The 21547-nt window shown below is 40.1% G+C and overlaps 1 protein-coding gene across 1 annotated transcript in view; it reads right to left on the minus strand.

Annotated features, from left to right (window-relative positions):
- The window catches only part of DSG2 (desmoglein 2), a 46338-nt gene extending 30648 nt beyond the window's left edge, over positions 1-15690 (minus strand). Inside the window, exon 1 of the mRNA XM_081801444.1 lies at positions 15559-15690. Coding sequence (XP_081657570.1) covers positions 15559-15597 — 39 coding nt within the window. The 5' untranslated portion in view covers positions 15598-15690. The remainder of the gene's footprint in view (positions 1-15558) is intronic.
- Between the last annotated feature and the right edge of the window lie 5857 nt (positions 15691-21547).

The raw sequence follows: 21547 nt of genomic DNA on the forward strand, positions 1-21547 counted from the left end.
CATTGACATCTTCACAATATTTGTTCTTCCAATCCATGAGCATGGAACGTTTTTCCATTTCTTTGTGTCTTCCTCAATTTCTTTCATGAGTATTTTATAGTTTTCTGAGTACAGATCCTTTGCCTCTTTGGTTAGATTTATTCCTAGGTATCTTATGGTTTTGGGTGCAATTGTAAATGGGATCGACTCCTTAATTTCTTTCTTCTGTCTTGTTGTTGGTGTAAAGGAATGCCACTGACTTCTGTGCATTGATTTTATATCCTGCCACTTTACTGAATTCCTGTATGAGTTCTAGCAGTTTTGGGGTGGAGTCTTTGGGGTTTTCCACATAAAGTATCATATCATCTGCAAAGAGTGAGAGTTTGACTTCTTCTTTGCCGATTTGGATGCCTTTTATTTCTTTTTGTTGTCTGATTGCTGCTTCCACTAACTTTTTATCTTTACTCACCACTGGCTAATTAAACATGTTTATTTCCTTTCCATTGGCTAACCAAATATATTAAGATCTTCCCTACCTTAAAAACAAACAAACCTTCTCCGTTTCTGTGAACATTTAATCCGCACGTATTCTTTTTTTTTTACTATGACTCCAAACTGAAATTGTCTATATTTATTGCCTTCACTTTCCCACCTTTTATTTGTGTATTAATTTATTATAATCTGCCTTAAATTTGGATTTTCTGTCTTGTTTGCCTTTTCTCACCTACAATCCAGGTTCTATGAAGCCCTCGCTGATAAATCATGGAAAATAAGGCTTTCTCTAAAATGTCTAAGTCTCTTTCACCTATCCACTTCTCTTTGAAGGCTTCTTGCGGGGTGTGTTCTACATGTGGATCCTTCCCCTTTCTCTTTCCTCTGCCTTGTTCATATTCTTATCTCTACCCCTGTAAAGAGAAACTCAAGGATAGTGGATGTTCAGTCTCTAGTTTGAGCCTCTATGGGGCAGACAAATGACCATGGCTCATTTTCTATTGTATGGCCAGATACATTATTTCTTCTGCACCTCATCCTCTTTATTATTGGCTAAAAATGCCAGAGGTATCTTTAGCCAAAGTTGTGCTCCCCAAATTCATGTATTTTCAAAGATGGCATGGTATGAAAAACAAGTGAAAGCAATGATGAATAGATTACTTCTCCCTGCATGTCTCTCTGGTGGGAATTTTTGAAAGGAAAGAGTAGTGACTGGATCCAACATTCCTCACTGTTACATCATCAGGAAACACTCTTAAAATGTAATATATTTCTTGCCTACCCATTTCTTTAGTTTGTACTGGCCATATTGAGGAATTGGCTAGATCCAATATTTACCACATTTATTCTTCCCTAAAATCTTACTTGGCCTAGCAAAAAAGGTATAATAATTATATGGTATTTTATTAAATGTTATCATCCTGACTAAATATCATGTTTCCTTAGTACATAAATAAAAGGGGGCAGTTTATACTTCCCTATTCAAATGCAAATTCTTTATCAGAGTATCTCCATTGACTTTTCCCCCCCTGGAATATCCTTTCTAGACGTTATTTGTTAAGAAACACAGACAATCATATGGTTACAAACAGTGCTTCCTAAACTTGAGTGTGCATTTTGCTCACTGGGAATCTTGTTTAAAAATAAAGATTTCAATTCAGTAGGTGTGCAGTTTAGCCTTCCACTCTGCTTTTCTAGCCAGCTCTTAAGGGATGTTGACATTGCCAGTTCTTGAGTAGCAAGGCTGTAGAATGTGATGGAATGTCAGTTGTTCGCCTATGGTTAAAGACAATGAAGTTCACCTTATTCATTACAGTCTCAGTTCTTAACACATGAAACTTTGTCATTCTTAATTACTAATATCTTGAATGCAGAGAATCTTATATTTCATGCATTTAACATTAACAAATTTTAATTGCAAATAGATACAAAAGTAGAGTGAATGAACATCCACTAAACAACACCTAGTTTCAATCATCTAGCACCCACTTTCTGTAAAAATAGATTTTTTATTTTTTTAAAATTTATTTATTTGAGAGAAGGAGAGAGAGAGAGCATGAGAGGGGGGAGGGTCAGAGGGAGAAGCAGGCTTCCCACCAAACTAGGAGTCCAATGCGGGACTGATCCCGGGACTCCAAGATCATGACCTGAGCCGAAGGCAGTTGGTTAACAAACTGAGCCACCCAGGAGGCCCTCATCTTAAAATTTCTGCAATTTGAATTCATTCATGCTTTCAATTTCCTGACTCCTACAATATGCTACTAGAATGTTCTTATCCTCTTGGATTCTTACTTGATGGAGAGATAGACAAAAATAGGTTGGGATAGCTGTAAAGAAAACTAAAGCAGGGACAGGGTGATGGAGAGTGATTGAGGACTGTGAGGAGGCTCTCAGAAGAGGTTTTATCTTCATAGAGACTGGACAGAATGGGGGAACAAGTCAGGCAGACTTTCCTGCAAAGGGAAGAGCCAGGCATGAGGTGGGAATGGTACCAGTGATCCAGGCTGGTGCTGTAAGGGGCGGGGTGAGTGAGTCAGTGGAGATGATGTCAGGGCTTTTGGGGTGCTGGTAATCTTGTTTCTTGATCTGGTTGCTGGTCACACGCTGTGTTCAGTTTGTGAAAATTCAGTAATACAGTACACTTGTGATATCTACACTTTTCCACGTGTTACACTAAAAAGTTACAGAAATTGATGTGCATCTTAAAGCCAAGCACATGACAATTTTCTGTCATCAAGTTCCTGTGGAGGATCAGAGAGGTTGTCAAACCAGGGTGAGCTGCTACTGGCACTTAGTGGGTAGAGAGCAAAGATGTAGCTCAACATCCTATAATGCACAGGACAGTTTTCCCAACAAAGCATTGTCTGGCTCCAAATGACAAAGTGCTGAGGTTCAGAAACCCTGATTTCGAACTTGCATCTCTGATTGGAAGTTACCATAATAACTAGAGTCAAGAAAGTCATACAAATTGCAGAGGACCGTGGATTTATGTAAACTTCCAAATGGGTAGCATATTGCAGACAATGTAAGTGGAATAACTGACATTTTCTGACTTCTGTCCTCCATCTCCACTCCTTCCCACTTCCCTTTGAACATTTCCAGCTCTGTAAGTTTGAGTGATGGCCTGTAGGGATGTTGTAAAAGGGTTCAAACATTGGAAGAATGCCTGGACATGATGACCATTATGGTTTCTCCCGAGTATGAAATCTATAGCTTTTTTTCTCACAGGACTTGGTGACAGAAGTCATGTGCAACATGCCTTTAAGACTGAAGAGGAAAAATAAACTTCTAGTCTCTCTAACCAAAGAAGTAATGTTTTTAGATGAAACAGACAAATCCTTCAATCCAATTTACTGAAGTTAAAAACAAGTTTTTGTTTTTACCATTGGATCCTATGCATCTTGTCAAAACTGGCCTTCCCAGTAACTGGCAAGAAAATAATTTTTCTTTTGGCAGAGGCACTAGGGAAAGTCATCACTGCAAAAATACTATCAATCAATGTACTGTTTGTTCTCAAGGTTGGCACTTTTAGAAAAAAGACTTCCTGTTCTGAAGTCACCTTGATGATTTAATAAGCAGAATCCAGGAGGCCTTATGAGTCATCCAATGACAGCTTCTCCTGATTCTGAATTTGAATTTTAGGTAGTTAAACTACATACTTTAAGTCTGAATGCAATAAATTACATGATTTGTCATAATCGTTTACCTGCTTTTCCAATGTTTGGGCTAATCTTAACGTAACAAATAGGATGCAGAGTAAGTCATATTGAAGCTACCTTTAAAGAGGAAGATATTTTCCTTGGCAACATTTATTGCCTCAAAAAATTTTAAAATATGGATTTGGCAATGTGTGCTATCCTTGAGTTGTTAGGTCACATGGTGAATTCTTATTTCAAGTTGAGTTTTGTGTAATCATAGACAGCTCCTATTTCTTCCTTGATATAGACAAAGAAACTGAAGGTCCAGTAAAGTCAATGTTATTTTATTTAGTGTACATTTTTTGGCCTTTAAAACTTTTTTTATTTTATTTTTTAAGATCAAGACCTGAGCTGAGATCAGAGTTGGATGCTTAACTGACTGAGCCACCCAGGCGCTTTAAAAAAATCAAGAGTTGCTAACAAGTGATTAAATGTAAGCTTTTAAAATATTTAATCTTTTCTCTTCCCGACTATTTTCTAATAGGGATGTTAGCAGTGCTTCTCAAGCTTGAGTGGCATCAGAATCACCTTGTTAAAACACGGACTACTGAGCTCCACCAGTTTCCAATTATCGATTATCGGTCTGGGAGTCAGGGGGCATAAGAATTTGTGTTCTAACAAGTTTCCTGGTGATGCTGATGCTGCTGGTCTGGGATCACACTTGAAAACGACTGTATAAAAGCAGAGTAGCAAAGGAAAAGGAAGAGAGCCTGGATAATTCATACACTGGATAATAAATCCTCAACTACAAAGATGTGTGAAACAACAGATTCTAAATTAGGAAATTCAGTAACTGAGTGATTTCTATCCCAAGAAGATTTTTCACTTCAGAAGTAATAATATAATAGGATTACTTGAAATAGGGTTTTCCACCGCTTTAAACCTTTTCTAGTTTAAGTTTTACTGATCTTGAGCATTTATTATTTGTGAAATATTTTACCATTTTATTGGTATTTGTTTTCTGTAACTGCTATGAATGCTTTTGGAATCAGGCAAAATATTAGTAAATATATATAATACATCTCACATTTTGATAGACAAAAATGATGGGTTGTTTCCACCTTTTTCCTGCAATACAGTCCTGAAAATTACACTTAAAAAAAAATGAAGAAAACCAGATTCCCACCCACACTCCCCAGAAGTTTAAGAAAACCAAGAGCTTCAGATTGCCCCTTTTCACCATTTGATGGCACTGGTCTGTCAGTGGGGCAACAGTAGACTCCAAGGTTCAAAGTGGAAAATAGGCATTTTCAACTGGTCTCAAATAAATGGAGGCAAAATGTAAAAAAGTGAAAATCAAGGGCTTTAGAAAGTTGCATGAATCTTCTTGGGGGGACTATTATCTCTGAAATTAGGCAAATCTTAACTTACATTTCCTCTCTCTTTTCCTTCCTTTTTTGAATAATTCTGACTTGTAATGAAACTAAACCAATGATCTAGAAGTTCAGGCCAGACTGATGACTAACTGGGCAGTAAACATTTCTTTTAAACAAATGAATTTCAGGTTATTCTTCCAGCTTTCCCAAACATAGGAAGATACTTTGACTCTTGGGTTTTTAAAAAAAAATTTTTTTTTTTAAAGATTTTATTTATTTATTTGAGAGAGAGAGAATGAGAGAGAGCACATGAGAGGGGGGAGGGTCAGAGGGAGAAGCAGACTCCCTGCCGAGCAGGGAGACTGATGCGGGACTCGATCCAGGGACTCCAGGATCATGACCTGAGCAGAAGGCAGTCGCTTAACCCAACTGAGCCACCCAGGCGCCCGACTCATGGGTTTTTAAAGAATACTTCTTTGTCCCAGACAGTTAGCTAGTGACATAGACAAGTGACATGTAGATTCTGCTCTGAAACTTACAGTTTAGTAGGAGAGATAAAAAGTATATAAATTACTATAACATAAGGTAGAAAAACTTAACTGTAGGAATGACAGCTGCAAAAACAGCTCTGGGGAACTGCGGAGCTCAGAAAGGCAGAAATCCCTTTCTGCTAGGGAAATCAGGAGAGGTGTAGGGTAAGAAGTGGCACGGGGCTTGGCCTTGAGAGGGAGCAGAATCCATGTCTGTGCAGATTGGAGGTGGAAGGAAATGATCCATATCAAAGGCAGCATGTACCAGAACATGGAGATCGAGGGCAATGAACAAGAAGTTTGGCAGTTTGGCACCTAGACTATGTTACGGTGGCAAGTAGAAAAAACGGGACAAAAATTATGCTAAGATAATTCACTGACAGCTTCTGATTAGGGATGCTGTAACACTAGAGCTCCAGAAAGTTTTCTAGCAGTACTGTGTAAGGTGAAAGGCAGGTGACGGTTTGAGCATAAGTAATAAGCCAGAGGAGATGGAATGAGGACCAGCATAGGGTAATGGCACGAGGATGGGTGGATGAAGCCGAACCTTTCAGAGGACCCAACTAATCCTTGGCAATGCCCTGTGTGCGGAGGATAGGGGAAGGGGTCAGAGATACTGAAATTGTAAGTCTGAGTGGCTAGAAGGATGCAATTCTCAGAGCACAGCTTGTAGACATGCTAAGCTTCGGTCCTGGGGAAAGATATTAGACAATAAAGAGTATGCACTGCGGCTCAAAGGGAGGCAGGGGTTGCCCTCACTGTTCTAAAGGCAGTACTCTCCCAGCCCCGGATGTCACCACGCATTCTGCACCTCCCCTGACGTCCACTCATATCTGATATGTCTCCCAGTGGTGTGTGTACAGCATACTCTTCTACTGTGCTGGGCTGGAAAAGGAGATGAGAACCACTGCAGCTTGCTAGAGGTGAAAGGACTCTCAGTAGAATATTATGGAAGCAAAGGAAGGAGATATTTGAAGAAGAGATGATTAACAGTATTAAAACATGATGATTGACCTAGGTGTCTTGCCCAGTTTCTCAGCTAGAACTTTTGGGGTCTAAGGAGAGTAGATCTCTAAGATGAGAGAGTGGGTAAGGGCAATTTAATTTAATGTAATATTTTTATTTTTAAGTTTTTAACTATTTTTCACTGAAGAATAATGGATATATAATATTGTATTTGGTTTCAAATGTACAACATAGTCATTTGATATTTATAAGCATTATGAAATGATCATCACAAGTCTAGGCAGTTAGGAGCTCTCATCATACGAGTTGTTACAATATATTTGATTATATTCTCTATGTATAGCATAGAGAATATAGTCTTGTATATTTTGTAACTGGAGGATTATACCTCTTAATCCTCCCCTCACCTATTTCGCCTAACCTCCTAGCCCCCTCTGGCAACCGTATCTATGAGTGCTTCTGTTTTGTTTTTTAGATTCCACACGTAAATGAGACCGTATGGTATTTTGTCTTAACCTGTCTTACTTCCATTAGCATAATATCCTCTAAGGTCCATCCATGTTGTTGCAAATGGCAATATTTCATTTTTTTATAGCTGAGTAATATTTCATCACACACACACACACCACATCCATTTATCGATGGACATTTAGGTTGCCTCCATTCTTGGCTTGCAATGAACATAGGAGTGCATATGTTATTTTTGGATAAATACCTAGAAGAGGAATCGCTGGATCTTATGGTATTTCTATTTTTAATATTTGAGGAACCTCCATACTGTTTTCCATAGTGGCTGTACCAATTTACATTCTCAGTCTTGGAAGACTGTATGTTTCTAGGAATTTATCTATTTCTTCCAGGTTGTCAATTTGTTGGCATATGAATTGTTCATAGTAGTCTCTTATGATCATTTGTATTTCTGTGGTATTGGTTTTAACTTCTCTTTCATTTCTGATTCTATTTGGGCCCTTTTTCTTTTTCTCTTGATGAGTCTGGCTGAAAGTTTATGAATTTTGTTTATCTTTTCAAAGAACCAGCTCTTGGTTTCTTTTCTATTTTTTTTTTAATCTCTATTTTATTTGTTTCTGCTCTGATCTTTATTTCCTTCCTTCTACTAGCTTTGGGCTCTTCTTTTTCTACTTCCCTTTTTTTTTTTTTTTTTTTTTTTAGATTTATTTATTTATTTGAGGAGGGGGGGCAGAGGGAGACAGAAAATCTCAAGCTGACTCCATGCCCAGCTCAGAGCCTGATGTGGGGCCTGATCAGGACCTAAGATCATGACCTGAGCTGAAATCAAAAGTCAGACAATTAGCGGACTGAGCCACTCAGGCGCCCCTCTTTTTCTAGTTCCTTTAGGCGTAAGGTTAAATTACCTATTTGAAATTTCTCTGGTTTCCTCAGGTGGGCCTCGATTGTTATAAAATTCCCTCTTAGAACTGCTTTTGCTGCATCCTATAGATTTTGGAACATTGTGTTTTCATTTTCATTTGTCTCAAGGTACTTTTTGATTTCCTCTTTGATTTCTTCATTGGCCCAATGGTTGTTGAGTAACATGTTTTAGTCTCTATGTGTTTGTGTTTTTTCCAGTTTTCTTCTTGTGGTTGATTTCTAGTTTCACACCACTGTGGTCAGAAAAACATGCTTGATAGGATTTCAACATTAAATTTATTGAGACTTGTTTTGTGGCGTAACATGTGATCCACCCTGGAAATGTACCATGTGCACTTGAGAAGAACATGTGTTCGGCTGTTTTTGGATGGAATGTTCTGTAATAATCTATTAAGTCCATCTGGTCTAATGTGTCATTCAAGGTCAATGTTTCCTTATTAATTTTGGGTCTAGATGATCTATCCATTGATGTAAGTGGGGTGTTAAAGTCCCCTACTATTATTCTATTACTGTCAATTTCTCCCTCTGTGTCTGTTAATATTTGCTTTATATATGTAGGTGCTCCTGTGCTGGGTGCATAAATATTTACAAGTGGTATATCTTCTTGTTGAATTGACCCCTTTATCATTATGTGATGCCCTTCTTTCTCTCGTTACACCTTTTGTTTTAAAGTCTATTTTGTCTGATATAAGCTACCTCAGCTTTCTTTCTGCTTCCATTTATAAGGAATATGTTTTTCTATCTCATCACTTTCAGTCTGTGTGTGTCTTTAGATCTGAAATGAGTCTCTTGTAGGCACCATACAGGCAGGTCTTGGTGTTTTTTATCCATTTAGCCACTCCGTGTCTTTGGATTGGAGCATTTAGTCCATTTACATTGAAGGTAATTATTGCTAGGTATGTATTTATTGCCATTTTGTTAATTGTTTTCTCATTGTTTTTGTAGTTCTTTGTTCCTTTCTTCTTTTCTTGTTCTCTTCTCTTGTGATTTGTGACTTTCTTTAGTGTTGTTTGGAATCCTTTATTTTTTGTGTATCTATTATGGGTTTTGGTTTGTGGTTACTAGGAGGTTCATATATAACAACCTATATATATAGCCATCTGTTTTAAGTTGGTGGTCACTTAAGTTTGAATGCTTTCTAAAAGCACAACATTTTTGCCCCTGCCCCTCACGTTTTATGTTTTTGATGTGATATTTATATATCTTATTTTGTGACTTCCTTAACGAATTATTATAGATATGGTTGATTTTACTAGTGTTATCCTCTTCTACCTATCTTGTTGCTGTTCCTTTTTGTGGAGGCTCTGTTGACCTAATTTCTAGGTCCCCTTCACAGGGAATTATTCTATATACAGTTGTAGATTTGTTGTGTCTGTGGAAGGAGGTGAGATCAGGATCTTCCTACACTGCCATCTGAACCCTCCTCCTAGTTTTATTTTATTTTTTAGTTTGCATAGTAGGGAACTTGAAAGAATAATGGGTAGTGTAGAATAGGGGGAATTTGAACTCTCTTCTCATCTCATCTCTACCCAAATCTACCCTCTCATTCTCCAATCAGCCAGGTAGCACCAACTTGAATGATGAAAATAATTCCCATGAAGGTATAATTTTGATGTGAGACCCAGAAGTGTTCAGCACAGAGCAGGAGCTCAATAATATTAGTTGAATGAATGAACGCATAAAGGCTTAATCAACCAGAGAGATAGTTGCAATTTCAAAAGAATAGAGATAAGTAAGATGAATCCCTAATCAGAACCTCTCACTATTCGTCTATCACCATTTCTCAATAGGGGTGCTACTGGCATTTCCAGTAAGAAAAAAACAGTAATGCATGGCCAATTCTTCTTGAAGATTCTGAAGAATGCCGGAGGCTTACTATCCCTGGATTTGAGGTATTAAATACCAGTATAATCCCGGGCCTCGTGACAACCAAAGCACACCTTTCAAACCCCGGCCCCCCAACATTTTCTTGAGAACCATTGCTCCCAAACCAACCCTCCTGCCGGGCTGCACCCTCCCTCCCCTGTACTCTCTGTACTTTTCTGCCTGTCCTTGATCACAACATCCCAAATTCTGGAACATCTCCTTTTAAAAAAAAAAAAAAAAAAGGAAAAAACTGTTCCTAATCCGTCAACTACTATCACTTCTTTCTTGACCCTTTCCTGACCAACTCAACCAAAATTCATCTTTTTATTTTCTTAATGATTTGAACACCTCCCTAAAAATGCTTACTTGTTAATTAGCCTTTTGTGGCTTCCATTGGTATCAAGAAGGCTGCACTCATCTTTCTCCATGGATTTTGTCTCACATTCTATGTTCCAGCTACAATGAAGTCCTTCACTTCTTCCAAAGAACCCACACCCTTGTTTTCAGGCCTTTGCATATACTCTTTTCTCTATGTAGAACATTCTTCTCCCTCCTTCTCTTCATATCATCTTCTCACTAATTTATAATTATTCTCAGATCTTGGCTGGGATGTTCGGTGTTGGAGCTCCTTCTGTAGGCTCCATAGTATTATTTGTTCTTTTATCATTACTCTTCTTACTATAACCCAATTGGAATTTAGACATTTACTTGTTTACTAGACCATAAACACCATGAGGGCAGAACATGTCAGGCTTTTTCATGGTCTCCCAATGTCTAGTATGTTGTTTAAAATTGAGCAAGGCATTACTAAACAGTGGTCCTATATGGTTAGTTTCTACATAGTTTTTCTTGTGAGCATCACCATATTACCATTAGATTATGGTATAAATCCTGCTGTTCTAGCTTCTTTTACTTTAGTCACTAAGCTTTGCATATAATAAAAATCTCAATAATTTTTAATAATTTGAAATAAACAAAAATAGTACAATGTCATATGTGGTATACATTTGATAGTTTAAGATAAACTTAACTAAGAAAACAATCTCTCATATATGGACTATATGTTTGAAAAGTGTTATTCAGCTTTTAAAATCTGTGGCACTTTGAAAAAGTTGTGATTAAGAAATGCTCAGTTTGATCTAAAGCTCATTTATGATTTCAATTAAGGTTTCTGATTTTTCTATAATTTGGCGGTTTAAAAAATACCAAACCCTATTCAATGTGTAATTTTTTTCCATATAAATATTTGTATGCTTCATTCATGAATACACTGTTTTGTAAAATTTAAACCAGTAATTCTCACTCTTATAGCTGTCTGATAATTAGATTAACTGCAAAGTTTCTGTCAGTACATATTTCTGGACCTCAACCATGGGGATTTTATTTTATTTTATTATTTATTTATTTATTTATCTTTTAAAGATTTTATTTATTTATTTGACAGAGAGAGACACAGAGAGAGAGGGAACACAAGCAGGGGGAGTGGGAGAGGGAGAAGCAGGCTTCCCGCAGAGCGGGGAGCCCGATGCGGGGCTCGATCCTAGGACCCTGGGATCATGACCTGAGCCGAAGCAGACACTTAACGACTGAGCCACCCAGGCACCCCAACCATGGGGATTTTAATTTAGCTCATTAAGTATGTCTAGGATTGGGGAGAATTTAGCCCAAATGAATGTGCATACCTTTTTGTACAGTACTTCCCTCTAAGTTTCTTATTAAAGAAACTTGTTAAGAGTTGACATTTTCCCATAACCTATTAATTTTTAGAAACAAAAGCAAATGTGAAAGCACATGTTTCTAAAATCCCTGCATATAACTGATTACTCTTATAAGCTTCAATATTTATCATCTAATTTATGCTTGAATTTACTCTAAATTCTATTATCCAGTTGTATATTAAAACATCAAGCATAACTCCAATGTTATTGATAATTTGTAGATAGCTGAACCTATTTGTTAGGGGTTGAACTGTGTCTCCCAAAAGAAGATATGATGAAGTCCTAACCCCCAATATCTCAGAATGTAACCTTATTTGGAAATAGGGTCTTTGTGGATTTAACCAAGTTGAGGCCATTAGTGTGAGCCCTAATCCATTACGACCAGTGTCTTTACAAAAAGGGGAAATTTGGACATAGACTCAGACATGTGCAGAGGTAAAATGATAAGAAGAGATTTAGAAAGAATGTGATGTGAAGTTGGAGGATAGCAGTGAGGCATCTAAAAAGCAAGGAATGCCAGAAATAGTTGACAAACCACCAAACACTAGGAAGAGGCAAGGAAGGAAATCTACAGATTTCAGAGGGAATATATAGCCCTGCTGACACCTTGATTTCAGACTTCTAACATCTAGAACTGTGAGACAATAAATTTCTACTGTTTCAAGCCACCCAATTTTTGGTACTTTGTTACAGCAGCCCTAGCAAACTAATACACCAGTAGATGTAACTGTTCGTAATACAATTTGTTATCACTGAATCCTTAAAATGTAGTTTGGTTTTTAAAAACAAGCTTACTTAGTCAAAGGCAAAACGGAGGCAACCATCAGAAAATCTACCCCCCCCCCCCAAGTGCCCTCTTTAGCAGTCTGGTGAAGCCTATGGACCCTTTCTCAAAATAATATTTTGAAATTTATAAAAGAAAAAAAACCATTGGATTATGAATGAATTCCAATACAATGAAATAGTCAGAATTTAAGAAACACCAATTTGTGATGTAGTGATATCATGTACTTCATTATCAACACATTAATAATAAGATTTAGAAGTCTGTTAGTGATGAGAACAAATGGTATTTTCAGATATCCGTAGTATGATGTGACAACATTTGTGACAAAGTCACAGTTACTGCTAATGCTAAGGCAGTGTCTTTCTTACACTCAGAATTTAAAGAAATGCTAAATTTCAGATAGAGATTAGTAAACATAGATATGTAATTTATTCCCAGCCATGTCTAAGGACCCTCTGAATTCTATCTGTGGAGCATTTGGTAGTTGGTGGATCCCAGGTAAAAAACTTTTGAAGAGGAAAGACTGTCATGAAATTGTTTCTATTTTCCATTTTGTGTTGGTGCCACTCAGTATCTCCTTTCTTGTGTGTCTCCCCGAACTGCAGAGGAAAGCTAAAGACCACAGGTCATAGACTCCCTTGCAGCTAAAGTTTTAACTGTGATTTAAGTTCAATCAATCAGCATTTACATAAGTTCTGAAAGAAGGAAGTGAAGTAGAAGCTATATGTATGCTGGCGAGCCTAGTATGTAGGACACAGTTGGGTTTTTGCAGCAATCTTATTACTGTTTTAGTGTCCACCACTAGATTACTGGGTGCCAAGAGGCAGGGTCCTGGTACATTTAGTTGGCAGGCATCCTAGTAAATGTGGCATGGTTCTGGACCTGGCAGCAAAAGTAGCATCCAGATCATGGCAATTTCTACATTGTGGGATTGGCAGTGTGGGTTTCTGATCGCCTTAAGTGCTTGGGTTTGGCTGTGTGGCTTGGAAGTCATTACTGACAACTCTAAAGTCTGTTTCCTCAATCCTTCCTATAGTTACGCAATCAACTTAATGCCCTGAAATATATCCCTTCTTGCTTTAACTAGCTAGAATGAATTCTGTTATCTGCAACTGAACTCTGACCCGTGCAGAATACAGTTTATATTCCCTTCTATAAAAGACCCATTTCCTCAAGAACTCCTTCTGACAGATGAGTTGCTTTCCATTCTTTACCAAAAAGTATACTTTCAACTTCAAACACCCGGGGGGGTGGGGGGTGGGCAAAATGGTAAACTGTCCACTGTTCTTTGACCAAAGATAAACATACTCAAATTTATATCACAAAAAGCATAATAGAAAATACAAAGAATAGCCTAGAATCTGTTCCAGTTCGCTTAGTTATAATCACCTCATAAGTCAGTTATTGCCTGATAGAGTAAAAATACTGGATTGTTAAAATAGAAAATATGCATAAATTATTAGCTATTTCTCCATAAATATAAGTGACTTGGCCTGCTTGTTATACCATTTGAGAATTAAGAAGATTCTTCTCCTATGTGAAAAGAATTTAATATTTAACCCTCAAAGTAAGCCAGGTGCTATTAGCTTGGTAGTCAACTTAGCCAGGAGGTATCACAATGAGGGAATAGTTGCTCTATTATTTTGGAGGCCAAAAAGAAAATCCTAAATTGTCAGAGAAAAGTTTTATTAACAAAATGAACTTGACTGAAAATACCTCAATGACTTCAGCAAAATGAAATCGATAAACAGAGCATGAAAATGAACTGGTGTGCCAAAGGTCTGGAGGTCTTAATTATGCTATTCCAAGTGAGAGTTCACCAAAATCCCTAGATTGGATTAGTCATTTTTTTTTCCTGTGATATACACACATACACAAAACAGGAAAAAATATATATTAACATAATTAACTACTATTAATACTACGTAAATATATTAATATAAAAATAGATATGTATTTTTTCCCCTCCTCCATTGCAACTCTGGGAGAGAGAAGGTACTCTTCCGGAAGTTAGAACTTTTATTATTTATTTATTTATTTATTTTTAAAAGATTTTATTTATTTATTTGAGAGAGAGCGGGGAGAGAGAGAGTGCGAGAGTATGAGCAGGGGGAGCGGCAGGAAGAGGGGGAAGCAGACTCCCCGCTCAGCAGGAAGCCCGACTAGGGCGTCGATCCCAGGGTCTTGGGATCAACACCGGAGCCCAAGGCAGACGCTTAACCCACCGAGTCACGCAGGCGTCCGGGAAGTTATAACTTTTAATATAGGGAACGAACTTGTGTGGTTTTAAAAAAATTTTTACCATTATATAAGAAAACTGAGTATGATTTTGTATCTAATCTCTCTGAACATATGTTTAAGTCTCAGGAAGGTGAACCCGCACTTACATCAGGATAATAACTGTCACTTTATCAAAACCCATTTAGCAAAACCCCATAAGCCAGATACATTTCTTAATCATGTGCAATTCCTTTACCAAACAGAAAGCAAAGATACTTAAAATCCAATCCGAGCACTGAAACCAAGAATAAGAAATGTAGCTTTAGAGACCCAACATTATTTTCTAGCGGTTCAAGCCCTTTTCGTTAATAACGTCTGGAAAGCCAATTTGACTGTGGCTCCGCACTTTTTCTGTCACCTTTTAAAATGAAAAAAATCTTCAAACTATTACACATTTCATTATCTTTAACACCCGGAAACAGCTTTAGAACACCAATTTTGTGAACTTTAAGTTAAAACTATCTTTATGTGGGTGATTTTGACAATAATGTGGCTTTAACACACAAAAAAGTAAACTCTGTAAAATTTTTACTTTTTTTTTTTTTTTAAACCCTATTTTTAGCCCTTTGTTGCCGTCTAGGAATGAAGGCGTTTCTCCGCTTTCTCCGGTTCACTGCCGCGGACCGGATCGTGGAGAACTGCCCCGAACCTGCAGGAAGGCACGGCCTCTGCCTCTCCCGCCTCCATGTTGCCGGTCGGAGGGAGAAGGCAGCAAACAAAGCCCCGATCTCCAGGAAAGGTGCTCCGCGCTCCGGGCCCACGACACCCACGGATCACAGCCAGAAAAGGCGCTAGAGCCGGAGTGTGGCGGCCGAAGAGCAGCACTGCAGGCAGGTTCCCACACGCCCGCCAGCGGGCTTTTCCGAAGCCTCGGGGTTCGAGCTCGCCACAGCCTGCCCAGCCCTTCCCCACCTCGCGGCTCAAAGAAGGAGCGCCCCGCGCGGGGCTCTGTTCAGGCGGGTGCGGGCAGGTCACCGCGCGAGCCCGGCTCCCGCCCGCGCCCGCCCGGGGCTTCGCGTCCTCGCTGCCCGCACTTACCAGGAGAAGCAGCGCGGCACCCTCCGCGCTCCGCGCCATCGCGCCCCCGCCGCCGCCGCCGCGCCCTCGCCTCGGGCTGCTAGCCCTGCTCGGCACCCCAGCTCCCCCGCGTCCCCGCCAGCGCGCGCCCCCGGCCCCGCCCCGGAGCGCCCGCCCCGAGGGCCGCTCTCCGCGGCCGCCGCGCCGCCCTGCCCAGGGGCGCGGTGCCAGGTGCGGCCGCCGCGAGAAAAATGGAACCGGGAACCCGCCCGAGAAGCTGGCGCTGAGGTGGGAATTCCTCGCAGGAGGGAGGCGCGCGGTGGACTCCCGCCCCTCGTCGCTCACGCACCTGGGACCGGGACGTCCCTGGGCTGGGGACTTTGGGTGGCAGGCCCCGCCCCACCGTCCTCTCCTTCCCCGTCCCCTCCTCTTAGGAGAGTGGCCAGGACTAGGGAGCTTCTGGGTCACCCGGCGGGGACTCGGCCTGAGTAGCGCGGGCCGCCGAGTCCCGGCCCAAGGGCAAACCTCAACCTCCGCAGCGAGACCTGCGGTGTCCGGCGAGCGCCGCCCCCCGGCCGCCCGAGGCCGCTCAGGGGTCCAGCGCTTTGTGAATGTGCGCGGGCCCGGAGCTCAGGTGGCGCCGAGGAGACTGTGGCGCGCGCTCCTGAGTCCTCAGTGCAGCCAGGGCTGCCTGGGGCCTGCTTTCAGGGAGCTCAGGTTCTGGAGCAGGATTTAGGTGGCTGGCTCTGCGAAGGCTTCTTGCTTCTCCCCAGTGCCTCTTCATTGCTTTCAACAGGTTTGCATTTTATCTGGTTAAGGGAGAAACAGAAAAATCACAGATGATATAAAGGGACAGTCCTTTGACTCCTTGTTAACTAGACACAGCTAGGAGAATATTCTAGGGGTGTTAAGGGGAAGATAGACTCTTCGATATGATATACAAAATCTCTTACACAAAGAATAACTAGAGGTCAGAATCCTTGCTCCAGTAGTTACTAGCGGTGTGACCTGGACAACCTTTCTGTGCCTTAGTTCCAGATCTGTTTAATGGGATTAATAGCACCCAACACATAAGGCTGTTGTGAAAATTAAACCAGAAAATCCATGTGAAGCCTTCTGTGGTGTTTAGTACATCAGGTTCAATAAATGTAGATGTTAGTAGTATAATTATTATTGCAAGTGTAAGTGTTAAGTTGAACTCTTCTTGAAAAACGGAGACACTGGAATCAGCACCAGGTTAGGAAACGTCTAAGAAAGGTTAACTGTTGATGTTGGAGTAGTGGAAGAGCCTATAAAGTATAAAGGGTTGGTATGCTGCTAGAAAGAGAAGTTTAGCATTCAATTTGAACACAATAGCGGAGTTCCTTCTGTGGTCAAAAGGGCCCTCTTGTTCCTCTCCCAGTTTATCCTACCCTTCTCGCTCCGGCTCTGATCTTGCCAGTTTTTCAGATTCCGTACAGTTGGCATCTCCTCTTTAGTCCCTTTCTTCCCTAGCTGCCAAGGACCGCTCCCTCTGAGTGGAGAGAACCACATTCTCCTCTATTTGGTTAGGGCTTAACTGCTGAGTGACTTGTCTTCATAGTATTATTTAAGTGTTAGTGATTAAGTTAGCAGAGGACTAAGTATCTAGGAAGAGTGTTTAGTTGTCTGCTGTGTTTCCAGTGCCTAGAACAGTGCTGAGTACCAGGGAAGCTCTTAAGCATTGGATGCATAATTAAATCAGGAGAGAAGTTTGTCTTCTAGTTTCCATTCCTTTCTCTTGAGCTAAATGTGGATGGTAGCACCTTGGTGATAATTCTCATTCCCCATCACTCTGGGAAAACTCCTAAATGAAGAAGGCAGGCTTTACCAAAACACTTTTACAAATCAACCCTGGAGACTGTATATAAATCCTACCTAAAATTAGTGCTCTCGCACCTGAGACCTATAGGCAAGTATTTATGCCTCATTATCAAGAGTTTGGTTTCCGTTTAGTAATGAACATAATTGTAGCTTCCAGAATGAGAAATAGCTAAGGCAAATTTTATTTCTGTTGGATTGTTCATCTCCCCCAGAGGCTGACAAAGTCAGTTTCAGTATTGTATTCTTTCGTAAGACATTTATTCCAAGGCTTTGAGAGAAGGTGTCAATACCTGCATTATCCAGTACTATAGTATGTCATTCTTGAAATCATTCCCCTTTAAAAATTCTGAAACTTATGACTCAGTGAGTTGAAGGCACTTGTTGAGAGTCAGATGAAACACAGCTAGTTCTCTAGCTCCTGACTTCTTTCTCCTGGCATGAAAGTAAATCTGTTTCATAAATCTCTGTACACAGGAACAAACACCGTTACCAACGAAGCACTTGATTGCCTTAAAATGAACTGAGTGTTAACAAGATGTGAAAGATTTCACGTACAGGGTTTTCCCCCTAAATTAGTTGAACGTTATGGTAAATGTACTTTTCTTAAAACATGTACTTATAAAAAACAAAAACAAAAACATGTACTTACAGTGTATCAGTTTGAATTATACTTTGTGCAAATAATTAGCTTTAATGTCTAGATATATTCAAAATACCTACCTGAGTTATGTTTCCCACAATACTTTACACATACACAGACAAGAATAAGCTTCAAGTGATTGGCTTATTAGAGTCATCTCTTAATATTATCTACAACATAAAAATTTTGTAGAAACAAAAATTAATGTGTCCTTTATTTACTATCACTGGCTCTTTATTCCCAACACATTCCAGCATCAAATAACACTTTATGCATCAACAGTTCTTGGAAAATAGTTTGATAGATGACTGACCCTTTAAATCCATTGAAAATCCCAATGACTGTATGAGAATGTCAAAGAGATGAGAGCTAAATCAGGTGATTTCTGATTTCTAAATCATAATGTATGGCCATTACAACATAAAAAATGGTCATTATGGTCAAGAGGCTTACTTATAGAACATCTTAGATAAAGGGTATGTAGGTAAGGAAAAAAATATGAGATACTTCTACATAATGTGAAAAGGGCAGTAAAAGAAGGAATCTCTTCTGGTGTAGCTCCACTCACTTATTCCTTCATTTATTCAACATTTAATTTGTCCCTGTTCACCAAACATTTCATTTGCATTTTATTGGGAATACAAAGATAAATAAGTATTTCTTCATCCCAAGAAACAAAAATAGGTATTCATGAAATAATATAACTACAGAACTTATAAAGTATTATAAACGCAGTGGTAGAACTATATGCAGGGTATAATGAAAACCTAGGATTTGCAGCATCCCTAATTCACACTGAGGACCATGATATTAGAGAAGGCTTTCAGTAGGGACTATGGGGGTGGTGTGGTGACCTGATTCTTAAAAGATGAGTAATTGTGAAGGAGACACTGAACCCACCAGGACAGAGTAACTCAAAACATAGACACTGTTGGTGGAGAGTCAGGGGCTTCAGATTTCTGTGAAGAAAGCATTATTTTAATCACATTAACACAAACAGGGGAGTCAGAAGTAAAAGCTTTTTTTTTTTTCCCAGTGAAAATTGTATTGAGGTATTAGAGCAATATCCAATTAGAAAAGTCTAGCAAGTAGTTTGAAATGAGAAGGAAAATGCAATTGCAGGTAGATTTAGGAGGCAGAAACAGTCACCTAATTTTCTTTCTTTCTCCATCCATTTCTTATTGTCTGCCCCCCTGTTAAATGCTTATGGCTTTTGAGTTCTTTCCTTTCCTTCTTTTCTTCTTACTTGGTACTGAGATGATTCTAGGGGCACTCTCTTAGTGCAAGCTTTCTCTCCTGAGCTTCAAACATGGGAATATTACCATTTGGATATTTCATGGGGACCTCAAAGTACCATAATAATTTTGTAGGGATGTCAAACTAACATACTGACAAAAAAGAGTTCTGCAATCCCTCTACACCTGCCCAGTTCAAGCTTACAGCTTCCTCATATGCCTCTCACATGCCTTGTCAACTTGGCCACCCAAGCCAAGAACATGAGAGTCGTTCTCAATTCAACTTTTTCCATACTCTCCATCTCCAATTAGTTACCTTTCCCTTCATTCTCTGTGGTTCTGTTTGAAATGATTCATACAACCTTTGTAGCAGCAATCACATTGTGGCTAATGGTGATTTCATCCATGTCTGCTACTCCACCCATTTCTCTTTCTCAAGACTCTTAGTACGTAGAAAGCAGAGACCATATCATATTTATAGTGGGCCCAGCCCCTCGTATCCAGCAAATATTTGATGATCAATAAAGATTTGTTGAACTGAGCCCACACACTAGAAGGAACTGATTATAAGTAAAAAGCAGTATTATAAGGGAAGGTGTTTGAAATATGCCCTGTGGATGAATTAATGATTGATCTGGTCAGAAAATGTTGATCTGGGATTTTTTTTGTGTGTGTATGTGTGTGTGCGTGATGCACATGTGTACATGCATGCACACATATACGTGCACATGTGTTGGTCTGTGTATGTGTGTTTCCCCTAACCACACTGCAGCTCAAGAACAGGAGGATGGCTTACGGTGATGTGAGTTAGGGTTGCAGAGTGGCCTGGCTGATAGTTAAGAGGTGTGTCAGTATACATGTAGAACTGAATGTGGCACGAGGGGATGGACAGGATGAAGCTGGAGGAGTTTAGGGGCCAGTTGAGAAGACAGTGTATTACATTGGGTATGGAGAAATAGGAGCTGGGGAAGGAGCCCTGGTCCTTTTCCACGGAAGCCAAGGCATCTTGGCACTAGAGTCGGGATGTTGAGATTCTCATGGACTTTCCAGTTAGATGGATCAAGAGCCACCTCCACCTTGGGCAGTCAGAGAGGAGAACTGGCTGACTTGGGGTGGAGGATGGCTTCCCTGCCTTCCTGAACTAGAATTTACAGAGTAATAATCCAAGCCTAGCAGACTGCAAGCCCTGTGGTCTAGCCCAGAGGAGCCAGCACGTCCTTAATGAACACTCACCACACTGGGGCAGTAGCAGTCAGCCCTGGGAGCACAGCTGCAGACACCCACACCCCGAGAGAGCGAGGGAGCCCCATGCAGTGAGTCACAGTGTCTAGCTGAGTTGTTCCTCACAGGCTCCTCCTTGTGAGTCAATATACGGGGACTGGCTGTTTGGATGCAAAGTCCCCGAACCAAATGGCTGAAGGAGAGCCTTACCATTGTTCACAGGGCAGAGGAGAATCAGTGGGGGGATGCTACAGTCGCAAAATACTATTTGGCTCAGCCCAGAAACCAAAATTGTCTACTCTTGGGTCTAAGTAGAGTACTGATGACATCTTAAGAGGTTTTTTTCTTTTTTTTTCTGAAATGAATCACATTAGTTTTAAAATGTGATAGGACTGTAATAATGCTGGATCGCAGGGTCCCCAAAGCAGCAGGGTCTGGCCTCAGCAAGCCTCTGGGGTCCCATCAGATGCCCCTCCCTCCCAATGACTAATGTCTGGAATCCTTTAGCTGAAGGTCCCCTTAGCTGTTACATGAATCGTACTGGGAGGGTGGCATGTTAAGCTCTTATCAGTCATTTACGCCATAGCAGATACCACAGATTGGCCAGGCATGCTCCACCTCAGAACCTTTGCGCTCTCTGTTCCTCTTCCCTAGAAGGTTCTGTTCTAGACATGTACAATGTTTACTCCCTCACTCTTCATTTTTGTGCCCCTCAAATATTACCTTATCAGTGAGGCCTTCTCTGAACACTCATTTACAAATCAAATTACTCCCACCCCCAGAGCTTCCCACGTCCCTTCCTTGTTTCATTTTTCTTCCTGGCACATCACAATCTAAAAGATTATGCCTTTATGTATTATCTGTTGTCATTTACTAGAATGTAAACTTCATGAGGGCTGGGGGTTTTCTCTGTGAACTGCTGGGTATCCAGCACCTAGAACTTTGCCTGAGCCTTTGTAGGTCTTCAGTAAATATTAGTTGAATACGTGAATGAATAAGTGAATACATCTTTGAGGATATTTTGGAGGCTAGGGTGTGGGTGTGCGCACGCGTATGTGGGTGCGCCTTTAAA

Source organism: Leptonychotes weddellii, chromosome 13 (assembly GCF_054177405.1).
Source record: "Leptonychotes weddellii isolate Sample4059 chromosome 13, ASM5417740v2, whole genome shotgun sequence".
Classification (NCBI taxonomy): Eukaryota; Metazoa; Chordata; class Mammalia; order Carnivora; family Phocidae; genus Leptonychotes; species Leptonychotes weddellii.